General features: G+C 41.8%; 4 protein-coding genes across 4 annotated transcripts; 2 read left to right on the top strand and 2 right to left on the bottom strand.

Annotated features, from left to right (window-relative positions):
- Positions 1 to 3,763: 3,763 nt before the first annotated feature.
- FPOAC1_009280 (uncharacterized protein) lies at positions 3,764 to 7,271 on the bottom strand (the record flags this gene model as incomplete). The annotated part of the gene is made up of 3 exons (XM_044853709.1): positions 3,764 to 4,954; positions 5,002 to 6,164; positions 6,215 to 7,271. 3 exons carry the CDS (start codon positions 7,269 to 7,271, stop codon positions 3,764 to 3,766), a joined length of 3,411 nt encoding a protein of 1,136 aa, XP_044706379.1.
- A 1,632-nt stretch (positions 7,272 to 8,903) lies between these two features.
- Positions 8,904 to 9,625, top strand: FPOAC1_009281 (uncharacterized protein; the record flags this gene model as incomplete). The annotated part of the gene is made up of 2 exons (XM_044853710.1): positions 8,904 to 8,928; positions 9,039 to 9,625. 2 exons carry the CDS (start codon positions 8,904 to 8,906, stop codon positions 9,623 to 9,625), a joined length of 612 nt encoding a protein of 203 aa, XP_044706380.1.
- A 534-nt stretch (positions 9,626 to 10,159) lies between these two features.
- On the bottom strand, positions 10,160 to 10,900 carry FPOAC1_009282 (uncharacterized protein; the record flags this gene model as incomplete). The annotated part of the gene is made up of 1 exon (XM_044853711.1): positions 10,160 to 10,900. The coding sequence occupies one exon, from the start codon at positions 10,898 to 10,900 to the stop codon at positions 10,160 to 10,162; it is 741 nt and encodes a 246-aa protein (XP_044706381.1).
- Positions 10,901 to 11,666: 766 nt separating this feature from the next.
- Positions 11,667 to 12,600, top strand: PRF1 (peptide chain release factor 1; the record flags this gene model as incomplete). Its single annotated transcript, XM_044853712.1, has 6 exons — positions 11,667 to 11,698; positions 11,765 to 11,890; positions 11,949 to 12,102; positions 12,155 to 12,253; positions 12,307 to 12,432; positions 12,490 to 12,600. The coding sequence occupies 6 exons, from the start codon at positions 11,667 to 11,669 to the stop codon at positions 12,598 to 12,600; spliced, it is 648 nt and encodes a 215-aa protein (XP_044706382.1).
- Positions 12,601 to 13,048: the final 448 nt, after the last annotated feature.

Consider the following 13,048-nt stretch of genomic DNA (forward strand, 5'->3'; position numbering starts at 1 on the left):
CTATAAATAGGCTTTAAATTTATAATTATAGTTAAAAGAACCCTAGCTATTAAAGATATAGAATAGTTTATAAAGATAATAAATAATATCCTAGAGTACCTAAGATTAAAAAGTATTACTATATAAGCCTATTATAAAGCCTAAGTAAATTAATATAGATAATCTGCTTAATAATACTAAATAGGGGACTTAGTATAGCTAGATACTAGGAATATTAAAACCCTTAAGCTATAAAAGAAATTAAACTAGAAGAATATTAGCCTATTAAAGATTAATAAGATTATTTCCTTATATACTTATTAACTAGAACTATTTACTAGTATAAAGATATACTCTATATTTTATATAAGCTTACTAAAGCTAGTTACTATTAATCTACTGCTTAGTTAGAATATAGACTTATTATTACTAATAGAAGCTAAAAGAGTAGAAAAATAAAAAATTAAAGATATTATAGATTCCTAATAGAATAAATAAGGCTAAAGAGGCTACCCTAGGCTAAAATATACTATAAAATAGGCTAGATATATAGACCTAATAAAAGTCCCTGCTATTTATATAGAGAATACTATAGAGATTATAATAAACTTCTATAAGAAATATCTTAATAAGCCTAGACTATAGTAGCCTATCTTAATAAAGCTTAATACTAAAGAAAAGGGCATTATTATAGCTTAAAGTTAAATTAACTTACTTTAAAGCTATAAGTAGATTAGATTATATAGTAATAGTATTATTATTATAACCTTAATTAGACTACTAATTAAATCCTAAATATAGCTCCTTAAGCTATATCTTATTAATAGAGCCTAACCTGCCTATAGTGCCTATCTATAGTAATAAAACCTATTCTGCCTAAAGCATTCCCTATCTACCTATACTACTAGACTTAGCCTATGATAGAAATAGTAAAATATTAATAGAATATTAGCTTAAAATTAATAGGTTTTTAAGTAATAAGTAAACTTATAAGATTAATTAAAGTATTTTTAATAAAATAAAAATAATATATATAATAAAAATTATTTATAGTAAGTATATTAATATATTATAGTTAAGCTATATTTAATTAAGTATATATAGTAATATTATACTTAGCTTAAGAAGCTTAAGGTATTATAAAAAAAAAGTAAAAAAAAAGGGTAAAAAGGCTACTAGAAATATATAGAAATACTTAAGGGTAAAGAGAAAATTAAATAAAATAAAATCCTAGAAAATAATTAATAAAGTAATTATAATAATTAAAAAAGAAAAAGAAATTTTAAAAAAGCCTTAAAGGAGATTACTTAAGGGTATTAAATAAGTAGCTTATATATATTTTCTTTATTTATATTTTACTTATTAAATTTCTATAAAGAGTAATATTATTAATACTTTTATTTTTTAAAATAGTAATATAGACTATTAGCTATTAATAGCTAGTAATAATTATTAAAGCTAATAGCCTTTAAAAAAGGGTATAATTATAATAGGGTTTAAACTTAAGAGCTTTAAAGAATCCTTAATTAAATAACTAGCCTTTATTAAGGAGGTTTATTTATAAATTCTATAGACTCTAGAGTAAGCAGTAAGCTTTAGTCTTAATATAATAAAGACCCTATATTATCTATATTAATAGATTTACTTAACTAAGTAATTAGACCTCTTATACTCTAGAATTTAAATTAATTAGATTAGAAGGTTTAAGAGTTACAGTTTAAAAAAAAAGAGGTAAAAAAACAACAAGAAGATTATATTTATAAATCTTTAATAGAAGCTTCTTTTATTAATTACTAATATTAATATAAGTATCCCTTGAAGTTTAATATAAAATTAATAGATATAGCTTTATTATGAAAAATAGGGCTCTTAAAGTAACCTTAATCTTATATAAATATAAAAGTATTACTTTATAACCTACTTATCTTTCCTTTAATATAAAGACTTAAAAAGACTACTTTTAAACCCCTTAAACTTAAATATAAAAGACTAAGTATTTACTTATTAATTAATTTACTTTAACCTTAATCCCTATTATTAACTAACCCTAGCTATAATAATAAAATAATAAATAAAAAATTACTTAAATATAAAAGTATATAAAGGTTTTATTACTTATACTATAAATATAAATCTATTTTCTTAAATAGTATTATTTATATAGCTATTAATATAATTAAAAATAAAAATAAAATTAATATCTATATAAAAGTAAAAGCTATAATAAATATTAATAAATCTAATATTATTAAGCTAATTAAGATAGCCTTTTTTAGCTATTATTTAATTAAATTAATTAAGTAAATTAAAAATATTAAAAGGCTTAAAAAAGCTAAAGAAAATAGGAAATTAATTAATTAATTAGAAAATAAAGAAAAGGCTTTTAAAACCCTTAAAAATGCCCTCTATAAAGGCAATAACCTTTTATTAAATAAAAAAAAGGAATTTCTAGAGGCCTTAAGAGATAGATTACTATATATAGTATAGCTTAAAGAGCTATTTTAAGAGGCTATAGTAATAATTAAAATACTATAGTAATTAAAAAGGGTTATTTAGGTAATTTTATAGATTAATTAAAGAAAGGTTTTATAGGTTATATAAGGTTTCAGTTACTCTGTGTAAGTAATAAACAAGTAATTGCATAAATCACTAATATTATAAAGTTCAGGTAGTTACCTTATTAGTTATGTTTATATTAGAAACCTTATCTTAAGAGAAACTATATACAATTCTTTAATTTATGCAGATAGATAAAGTATTATAAATAACCTTTAATAAAACTGAAAAGGGCAAAAGCAATCTTGCGATCGTATACTAAAAAATAAATAAATAAATATTCATGAATCGGCCTTCAGGGTAGCACCACACTGTCCCAGTCAATCATTAAGTGGAGATCAAAGGCTAATGACGAGCATGCATCCACGGAAGAATGGGTACTACCTAGACTCATAGAGTTTAGCACGCTATTACAGAACCACCCCAACAATCCAACAACGACCATCTCATCCATCACAATTCGTCTTCCCATTCATCCATCGCATCGCGTCTAAAGAAATAAGAAAAACAATAACGATAGGGCAAATCGTATATAAGAAGCACAGCAGCCTTCCAGAATCCGTCCCAATAGCCGAGGAGACAAGCTTTTAACCCATCAACTGATTGTGCCTCCCTTCCATATTACCTATCCCGTGAGAGCCCTCCCGTACGCCGGCCCATCATTATGAAAGCCATTCCACCAAATACCTGCCTGCTTTTGATTTGTCCAAACCAACCCACGATGAACAAGTCCGTTCGTATGTTACACCGTGTTAGAGACTGGTGTAGTTGAGTAGAGCGGTCTTGGTACGTCGTGTATCATGCATGTGAAAGCTGTGGCAACCCATAGCTCCAAGATGAGGAAGAAGGACGAGCTAGGAACGCCGTGAATAGATGGTTTATTGAGTGATTACTCATATGCAAAGTAGAGGGGCAGAAAAAAACAAAACAAAAACCAAAGACCATCTGCCGCAACCATTGCAAAGAGTTCGCGGGGGTATGAGAAAAGACGAAAGGACTTCGAGTATAGATGTAAGAAAAAAAAGTAGTACACGATTTATATGAATATGAAAATTCCCAAGACACGGCTTGAGATTTCCTGAAATTTGTTGTCGTTTCCAGGCATAGCATTGAGCGAAACCGGGTGTCAAGATGAGTGTATGATTTAACTCAAGTGACAGGAACAAGGTCCTGTAATAGCTGTCGACCAAATTCGTATACAACAGCATTACCAGAAACATTGCTTGGCCTACTGAGCGATGCTTTCTGGGCTCATCATGCCGATAGTGTCGTCCTTGTCAGTTTGACTAGCGTTACCCTGGCTTTGCATGCTATCTCGCCGTTCCATACTAGGAGCCAGAGCGATGATTGCTGGGTTGGGTACTGGGCCAGTCGTGCTGGTCATGGACTTCTTCTTGCCAGGTGGAGCATTGACACCCTTTTCAGGCGAGGCGTTTGCGTTTGCTCTGGCCTCAGCAGCAGCAGCGTCCATCTTCTTTTTCTTCTTTGCAAGAGCCAACTGCTCCTTAGGAGAACGCTTTTGAGCGGTAACAATCTTTCCGCTAGCCCCCAAGCGAGGACGGGGCTTCTTTTGCTTTGTAGGCAGGTCTTCGTCCTCCACAAGGGGCTGATCGCCATTAGCGTGCAGCTTAGCCAGGAAGAAGTTCTTGACCAGGCCAACTTGCTCCTGGATGTTCTCCTTGGTAACTGGATCCGAAACCGGCAGGGGCTCGAAAAGCTCAGTGGCTGCTTCACCAGTTGTCTGTGTTTGCATCTGGTGGATATTGCGGACTCGGGTTTGTAGAAGATGCAAGGGCACAGAGATCATATCAAGTCCCATCTCCTTATCCAGACCCAGAGCCCGGAAACCAAAGAAGTCTTCGCCAAGGTCTTCAGCAAAGTCACCACTCACGAATTGCTCACTGCCGTCCTTGAAAGCTCCCACTCCATCGACTCCAGCGTCTTGGGATAGAGCGGGTCGCAATAGATCGGTGAGATGCAGCTTCATGCGTTCATGCAGACCGCCCAGTTTGGCACCAAGTCGATCGATGTCATCCTTGGCGTACAGTTCCAGTGAGCTGATATCATGTCCATTCTCGTCCAAAGTATGGAGGATAACTTCTTCGGGAGTAAATCTGGGCTGGAACCTAGACCCTTCGGCATTTGTGGGTACCGCCTTCTTTTCGGCTTCGTTGTATACATTGAAAGTTCGAACCAGCTTTTGGAAATAATCGGCCGCAATGCCTGTGAAGGTATCCATGGCCGAGGGCTGAAGCTCTTCAAATCCAGTGTGATATAGTACCTTGGCAATAGATCGTTTGAGAGCGTCTTGGCACGCTTCAGCTGCCATTACAGGACCATCATCGGCAATGAAATGAGGTTCAATATCCTGTTCCACGAAAGGATCGGAATTTGACTTGGGAAATTGGTTGGTGTACACCTAATTGCGTCAGTACATATTGGCCTCGAGTCCGAGTGCCCTCTTACCTGAGTTTGAACTTGCATTTGCTTGATGACTGAGATCCTAGTGGCAAGTTTCCTGGTCTCTTGTATCTGATGTATGTTCTCGTCCATCTTCTTTGCAAAACGGCCGGGTGGTGCTACAAATGTTCCGGGTGGTATCAACCGAAGGAACTCCTCGTGCTGGTTGATGACCTGCCCTTCATTGTCTTCAACCCATTGGAGCTTTGGGTGAATATCAGGAATGTTGCTCAGAGTGTCGTAATAATCAGGGATCACCTTCGCAGCCTCTTCTTCAATCTCCTCTGCCAAAGTCTCCGTTGGTTTCACTGCTGGATCGTCCGAGGCAACAGTTGTTGAATTCGCCAGAGCGTGGGTGATGATGCCCTCTGCTTCTGCCTCTCGCTGCCGTTTCAGAAACCGACGCATGCCGGCTTTTGTTCGAACAAGAGCAGGGGCTTCGGTGTTGAATTTGTTGTCCTTGAAGAGTTGAAATCGCTCCTTGGCCACTAGTGCTCGATCCTTCTTCGTGGTTTGTTTCCAGACCTTGTACTCTTCGTCTTCAAAAGCCTGCTCAGCAGCTTCACCAAACGCCGAGTTAAGTGCCAAGCCATTGATGCTAGGCCCATCGATATCCATGGCATCAGCATTGCTTCCGATACCAGAATGGCCGTTGAGACCCAATGGTGTAGTCGATCCTCCGATGGGTGGAGTTCCAAAGCCATTGCTTCCATCCACCTCCGATCCTTCACGAACTTTCCCCAAAAGTCCGTTCACTTGTAATATTGGCTTCTGATCGATTGCTGGCGTGTCCTCCTTTTGGTCGTTGGGCGCCTTCCGCGCTTTACTTGTGCCCTTCGCGCCAGCTTTACGACCCCGTGAAGACATTATGGGTTCGTCATCAGAATCTTCGCCACCGTCATCTTCTCCCCCATTCTGCTTCCGCCTTTCTTCAGCTTCGACTTCGGCTCGAGAACGGATAGCAAGATCAGGGATGAGCGGAATGAGCTTCTCTGCTTCTTTCCTCATCCCGTTTGCCATACGTCGCAGGGGGTGATTCATGTCCTCATTATACCTGAGGCAATTGTCCCATATTAAGTTAAGATCTACAACAAAATCCGTCTTGGACTTGTATGTCAGACTCTTCAGCTTCTTCGTCATAGTACCGAGATCCATGGGATTTTGAATGACTGGACAAGGTTAGTCTCAACAGCAACATGATACGTTCCTAGCATCTTACGGTTGTAATAGTTGGGGGCGTCCCTCTTGTTGACTCTTGTCAAGAAGGGGGTGGAATATTCAGTATGCGCCTTGAGCTCTGTCAAGACTTTTTCCAAAGCTTCGTACAATTCCTCTTGATTCACGTTTTCCTCGCTCGCCCACTTGCTCCTGTTCTTGCGGACCTCGTTCATCAAAAGTCGAAGTTCAGCGTCGGAGGCGCGGACTTGGTCTCGCTTCATGTCAATACGGGCGATGAGATGTTTCAAGGTCAGACTGGAAGCACCGAGATTTGCGCTGCTCAGGGTTCCCTGGTTGGGGGCGGTGCTATGGTTGTTACTCGGGTGGTGATTGTGGTCCATTTCGGCTTGCAGCTGCTTCTCAGAATCTTCGAGTTGTTGTTGTTCGAGCATAGCTGCGCGGTCATTTTCCAGGGTGTGGAAGATAGTATGGAAACTCCTTCGAGCAGCAGCTTCAGTCGCTGTACGAGCCTCCTCAAGTTTCTTGATGGAATCTTCGCCATCTTTGTCCTTGGGCTGCGAGCTGTCTTGATCTTTGGATTTATCACCGTGTTTCCCTGGTGATGTCACTGAATGAACAGGCGAGCTCCCTGATTTGGATGGTGAGAGTAATGTATTGGCAGGGGCGATTTTGGGCGCTGGCTGTGATGGTCCATCGTCGTCATCATCATCGTCGTCGTAGTCGTCTTCATCGATGGTGCGCTTCGCTTTCTTTAGGGGCGGTTCTTTGATGGGCTCGTGGTCGGTTGTGGGAGGGATAATGTTGGCGGGAGGGGGCGGAGAATGTCTAAGAGCGGCGATCGCGGAATAGTTGTATGAGCCATCTTCGGAAAATAGCAGCGCGACCTTATCCTCGGTCTGGCGATACAAATCCGCGAATAGGGCGCGTCGATTCTCGTCCTCGATATCAGGTTGTGCCTCAGGCATCAGCACACTTGAATTATCAATGGGAGTCTGAGTGCGCGCAGGGACATCATCAAGATGTGCTAGACTTCTATTGCTGTTTGCATGTTGCAAGTGAGGAGGCTGCCAGGCGGACTGGCCGTTTGTGATGGACATGATGGGTCCAGGGCGATGATAGCGACGACGGGGCGCGAGTCGCCATGCGCAACAAGATGCGCTCGCGTACGGCGGGACCGAGGGCGATTGGAGAGCTCAAGACCGCATGGGATGAACGGTAGGTATCAAAAGAGATGACAGACAAAAATTGGCGAATATCAGATACGCGGAAGGTTGTGTTTTGATGGATCGCAATCTGCAGTTTTATCGTCTGTTCAAGAGGTGAGGTTGAGGATTTGGGGGGTGCCTTGTAAGGTACCTTTCCCGAAGCGGAGACTTTCCTTTAGTGATCTGGCTGCTGGCGCGCGCTGAGCCGACTTGTGGGGGGAATCTGGCGGGGAGAGAGGTTGCGGGTACAGCTACTTCGGCCTAAGGAGGTCAAATTATAGGGGGTCAGAACAGCGAAGCCACACTTGAATTTGGCTGATGAAGCTGATATCGTTATTCGATTCTTTAGAAAATGCGAAATTGTCTTTTTCTTGATTAATCCTATATTGAGTCGGAATTTGACATGGATCCTAGGTTCAATAGGTCACTACTAACTCATGTATTTTAGGTATACAAGAGAAGTTTAATGACAAGATCACCTTTGTCAGCAGATCACGTGCAGCAAAGGGTGTATGATGAGGGAACAAAGACCGCAAAATATAATATAAAGTTATTAAAAAAAGCCATATGTGTTTTCATAAAAATAAGTCCAAGCTGTACCTGGAAATCTTTGAGAGTTGTGTCGATGGAGCTTGTTTTGTACCAGTAGCAGAAAAAGCCAGCCAGTACTACATAAGTTAGATCGCCTTCACTGGAAAGCAGTTTGCCTTTGTGGTAGTTGGCAAAAAAAGACAAACCGATATACAGAAGAAACTGTCGAATCAAGTAAGCAGTATCTCAGCTATGTAGATTTATATACGCATGCATTTGTTTCTGTTTGAACACCAAGTTTCAATGCCATCTATCTATGCACCTGCTTGGCTCGTCCAACACCGAGCATCTGTACCTTAGTACCTAGATAAGTAAAACATATCCTGGACTCCACTGTCAGATAATCAAGAGCCAACGCCATCTCCCCCCAGGGATAGTCTCCAGCCAGTGATACACAAGATCGTTAGGGGATATGAGGGGCACCTGTGCCTGAGTCTGTGCCTGCATCACGCAAGCCTAGAACGGGGGACCCATGAGATCACCAGCGCCAAATAGAAGAGAATCAGAGTGGACGCCAGACTGTCCACCAGCTATTGCGCCTGGGGTCTGGGGCTGCATGAGCGGTGCCCACGTTGTCCACTCTCTTTCCAGTTCCATACAACCTACATACTAGATACCTAGGTACTAGGTAAGGTTAGCAAGCGAATCGTAGGCCCCTGTCGTGTTCACAAATGCACCGCCACTTTCGCAAACAGATCAAGCCACAAGGACAATAGTCGTCACTTTGGAGCTCCACGGTTTCATTTTCTCTGCCTGCTTCAGCTCTAAAACTCCCAGCCTCATCACCGTACACATATAGCTCAAGACCTGTCTCGCCATTGCAAGCTTCAGGAAAACCTTGGAAGTAATATTTGAACAGGCGTTATAATCTCTGGGATACCTCTTATTCCTAAAAGAACGCACCTAGTCCTTGCTCCACACCTGCTCTTCATCATGAGAATACGACTCCCAGTTGCAGGTACGTCATTGCATTGTGCCCGTCTCGATTGAGGGCCGGGAGTGGGTTCTCGCTCAGCTCCATGATGGACATATATTGCCATGCCATGAGTGATGTTAATAGTTTCCCAGGCGCCTTCCTGGTCTTGCTGCTCATCGCTGCCTATGTCGGCCTAACTTCGATACAGCTTGGCCAATATGTCAATGACAAAGTGCTTCACTTCATCACCTTTTTCATACTCAGCGTTGTGTTCTACTGGATTGTAGACACCAATAGACGGCGAGTCATGAATATGACCCTGGTAGTCTGCACAATCATCCTTGGCGTTGGTTCTGAATTCGTTCAGAGCTTTCTTGACAATGGCCGGGAATTCGATTTGCACGACATCGTTGCGAATCTGATAGGAAGCTTGCTCGGTGTCGGTCTATGCTCGTGGTATCACAAGCGTATGCTTGAGCGCAGGCGACGCAGGCGGTACAGTGCTGTTCCTGGCGAGGATCAAGGCGACGTCGAGCTTGGTGAAGGCCACGAATCTGGTGTGGTGGAAGGAGCGAGTCGGTCTCTCACTCTGGAAGAAGAGGTTGATAATTGGGACGAGAATCAGATCGACGATGATTGGGACGAGGAAGAAACCCACGATGTTCCAGCCAACACCCACGCTTTGGATGATAGTGCCGACATCGGGGATTTGGCAGAAACTAAGAAACGAATGGATTAAGGTGATCCTGGGACTCGGTCCAGGTCCTACAGATATGCCTTAGTACGACTTATGACTGTATGGTTTTATATGATTCAATGCTCAACTCAATACATGTCGTTTCCCATTACCTTGATGGAAAGTGACGGTATCTGCAGCAGCCGGGAGTAGAGCAAAAAATTATTACACACTGGGAATGGTATGAATTCAAGGACCACTTCGACAAACTTCTCTTGTTCTGATTATAGTATCCATGATATCTCAAGCAAGCCGCAGTGCTATTCTTGAACACTCCATGACCCCAAATCTGCACCAAAACATAGCTACTGGTCTCTTCAGCTTTGTGGTGCTTCCATGAAACTTTTCGGTTCGCCATTATCCTCGTCCGTTCAGAAGCATCGTCCAGTTGTTACGGGCCAAATCATCGGTGGACTTGGTTGCCCTCTTCCTGCACGGGCTGTCTCAAATGTGTGCTTGGAAAAGCCTAATCGATCACATCGAGCAACTGCGTCTCGGAAAGCAAGGGTAAAGGTGGTCCGGCATTAAAAGCGAGGACTAACGCGAAGGCGGTGTTGAACAATAATAGTCTGGGCCGATATTACTTGGACTGAAGTCATGTGTCCTTTCAGGATATATGTCAGTTGCTTGATAATAGTCTGAAGAAGCTGTATAATTCTCGTTTCGCTCATCAGGAGCAAATGTCGCGACCATATCCTGGTATGCTTGGGGAGGAGGCGAATGCGTGTCTTCACCCAAACAAGAAGGCGAGGAAGGTCTTGAGGGTTCCTCTTCTATAATATCAGGAACAGAAGATACCACAAGCTCCTGGTATGTTAGATGATGAAGAGGAGGAGACGTGGTTGCTTCTGCGGGAGAAGGTGAGGAAGATGCAGGGCCCGTTCCTGGGCGAGGACGACCATCGCCGATAGCTCCGTACGGGTGAGGACGTCTAACGTATTTCTGAGGACCTAGTTCTTGAGCAGTTTCGAGAATCAGGTCCCATGTATATTGTCGAGCATGGTTATAGTGTGCGGGGCATCTAGAGGTGAAGCCAGACATGAGGGGCTCAATCACCTCCGCTACTAGCCAGTGTAAGTGATCAGGGAACCGGGAAAAGACCTCCTCCCATCCGGGCTGTATTATTGAGGAACCCAATTCCCAGAAATACGCGGCTCCTTCGTGTGAGACAGGAATGCTAAACACAACCTCGAACAGTTCCTTATCATCGTGTCGGGAGTAGACATCCTTCTCCTCATGGAAGGCCGAGGGCCCCTGTTGTTGCTCGTATATTCGCATTGCGTTGATCTCGAATAAGACTTTGCGAAACAGCAGTCGCTGATCAATAAAGGACGTTCGTGTAAAAGTACATATCAAGAATAGCGACATGGACGTTCGGTTTTATATTTTTGTATTCTCATTTTTAGCACTGATCTTAAACCCAAGCCTTTTCGTTTGACCCATGGTTTATGTATGAAAGTTAAAAAAACCCATAAACTTTACAATAAAGTCATTATCTCAGAATGGCCAAGCAACAAACGATACAGGAAAACTTAGAATTCGTAACTATAACCAGAGGTTGTCTGGGTAAATCTCTGCTCATAATATGGGCCAAATGCATAACAACGTATCGAGAGAAAAATCGGTATGAGAAAGATCTCATAGATTAGCGTTTGAAAAGCTCGCAAACGGTAGATGTTGTCTTAGCATCTGAATGTTTGCTGCGAGGTAGGTACTCACCAGAAGATATTCGGTCCTTCAATAGGTAGATAGCTACCCTTCATATCAGATCCCACTAGGTAGGCTCTTGTAGTGATATATTATTTAGTTAATACCCATGATACAATCTTTTAACCAGTTTCCGAAAAAATCGTTGACTGCTGTGTCGGTTATTGTTGTACAATCCAAAGGTGAGTGCCCCACCTTCACCGCTGACCGAAGCCAGGTGAGGAGGGATGCGAGACCCCACTGACGAAATGCCACCCAGTCGCAAAACCCGACCACGTCTAGCAGCTACAAGACAAGAGGTGCCTCATCTTGTTCTTGAAAGTACAACACCGACAAGATGGCATCAAAAGGAAAAGAAACAGAGACAAGGTAAGCTCAAGGAGCAATTTATCCACCCCCGTTACAATAAAATAAGCAGAAATTGACACCAAACAGTAAAGATGCTGCACCTACCAATCCGCGGGGCATCCCCTATGCCCCGTTCGTGGATAAGGTCGAGGACTATGTCACCACCCGAGACGATGTCGAGCCTACTCTGCGCAGCTTTCAAGAAATGATATCGTGAGTTACCATCCGACCTTGGAGACAACATACACCCTGGCAAGCTTGCTCTGTGCAGCTCGAGATATAGGATTGGCACTGACCGAGCATGGCGGGGTAGGAAATACCAGTTTATGGAGATGAACTTACAGAAGCGAATGGGCGGCCTCAAGGAAAAGATTCCTGATATTCAAAAGACGCTCGACTCAGTCAAGTTTCTCAAGCTAAAAAAGGTACACACATGCGGCGCCTGCACAAGCATTGCGATACTGATTCGAAGCATAGGACGATGATGAGGCCATAGAAACAACATTTGAACTTAATGACACTCTCTACTCAAAGGCGAAGATCCCTGCGACTGAGGAGGTATATATCTGGCTAGGAGTAAGACAACCGCTTCCCTAAATTGTTAGCACGGAGCTGACTTTTCTTTCCAGGCCAACGTGATGCTCTCATACCCCATAGACGAGGCAGAGACACTATTGAGTTCCAAGCTCTCGACGGCAAAGACAAGCTTGTCAAACTGCGAAGAGGACCTCGATTTTCTCCGCGAGCAGATCACAGTACGTTACCAGAGCTCCAGACACTTTTTTTTTCGAACTGCCACTAACTATGCATAGACCATGGAGGTCGCCGTGGCTAGAGTTTACAACTGGGAGGTGGTGCAGAAGCGAAAGGACAAGGCGGTCGAGGAGGAAGAGAATAAGAAGGTCAAGTCACAAGGTGACTAATCCCTAATCCATGTACTATGGTATACTCTCCTCTGTGTCTATGAAATGACGAAATATCTAAAAAGTAGGAGCAAAAATGGGAAAAGTACAATGCCTCTTTGACAAAACCGTAATGTGTTGGGCGCGGATGTATCTATCTACCCTTGGAGCTCGAAACAGTTGGGTTTCAAAATTATGATTGATCATAGTAAAATGTAACTTCATTTAGGTTGAAAAATACCTAAGAAAACACTAAATTTTTAAGCATGAGGTTCTGCAACGCAATCAAATTATCTGTACCTTAGTAGGTAAGTGTAAATACCTTAGTACTAAGATAGTACGGTGGTGACAGGGAAGACGCTGGGATTGGCTAGACGCCAATTAAATCTAAGCCCGATAATGCGATAAACTCGATTGGTGCATGCAAAATACTGTGGACAACAACCAGTTTACAACGTCACTGCGTACT

This window comes from Fusarium poae, chromosome 3, assembly GCF_019609905.1.
Source record: "Fusarium poae strain DAOMC 252244 chromosome 3, whole genome shotgun sequence".
Lineage (NCBI taxonomy): Eukaryota > Fungi > Ascomycota > Sordariomycetes > Hypocreales > Nectriaceae > Fusarium > Fusarium poae.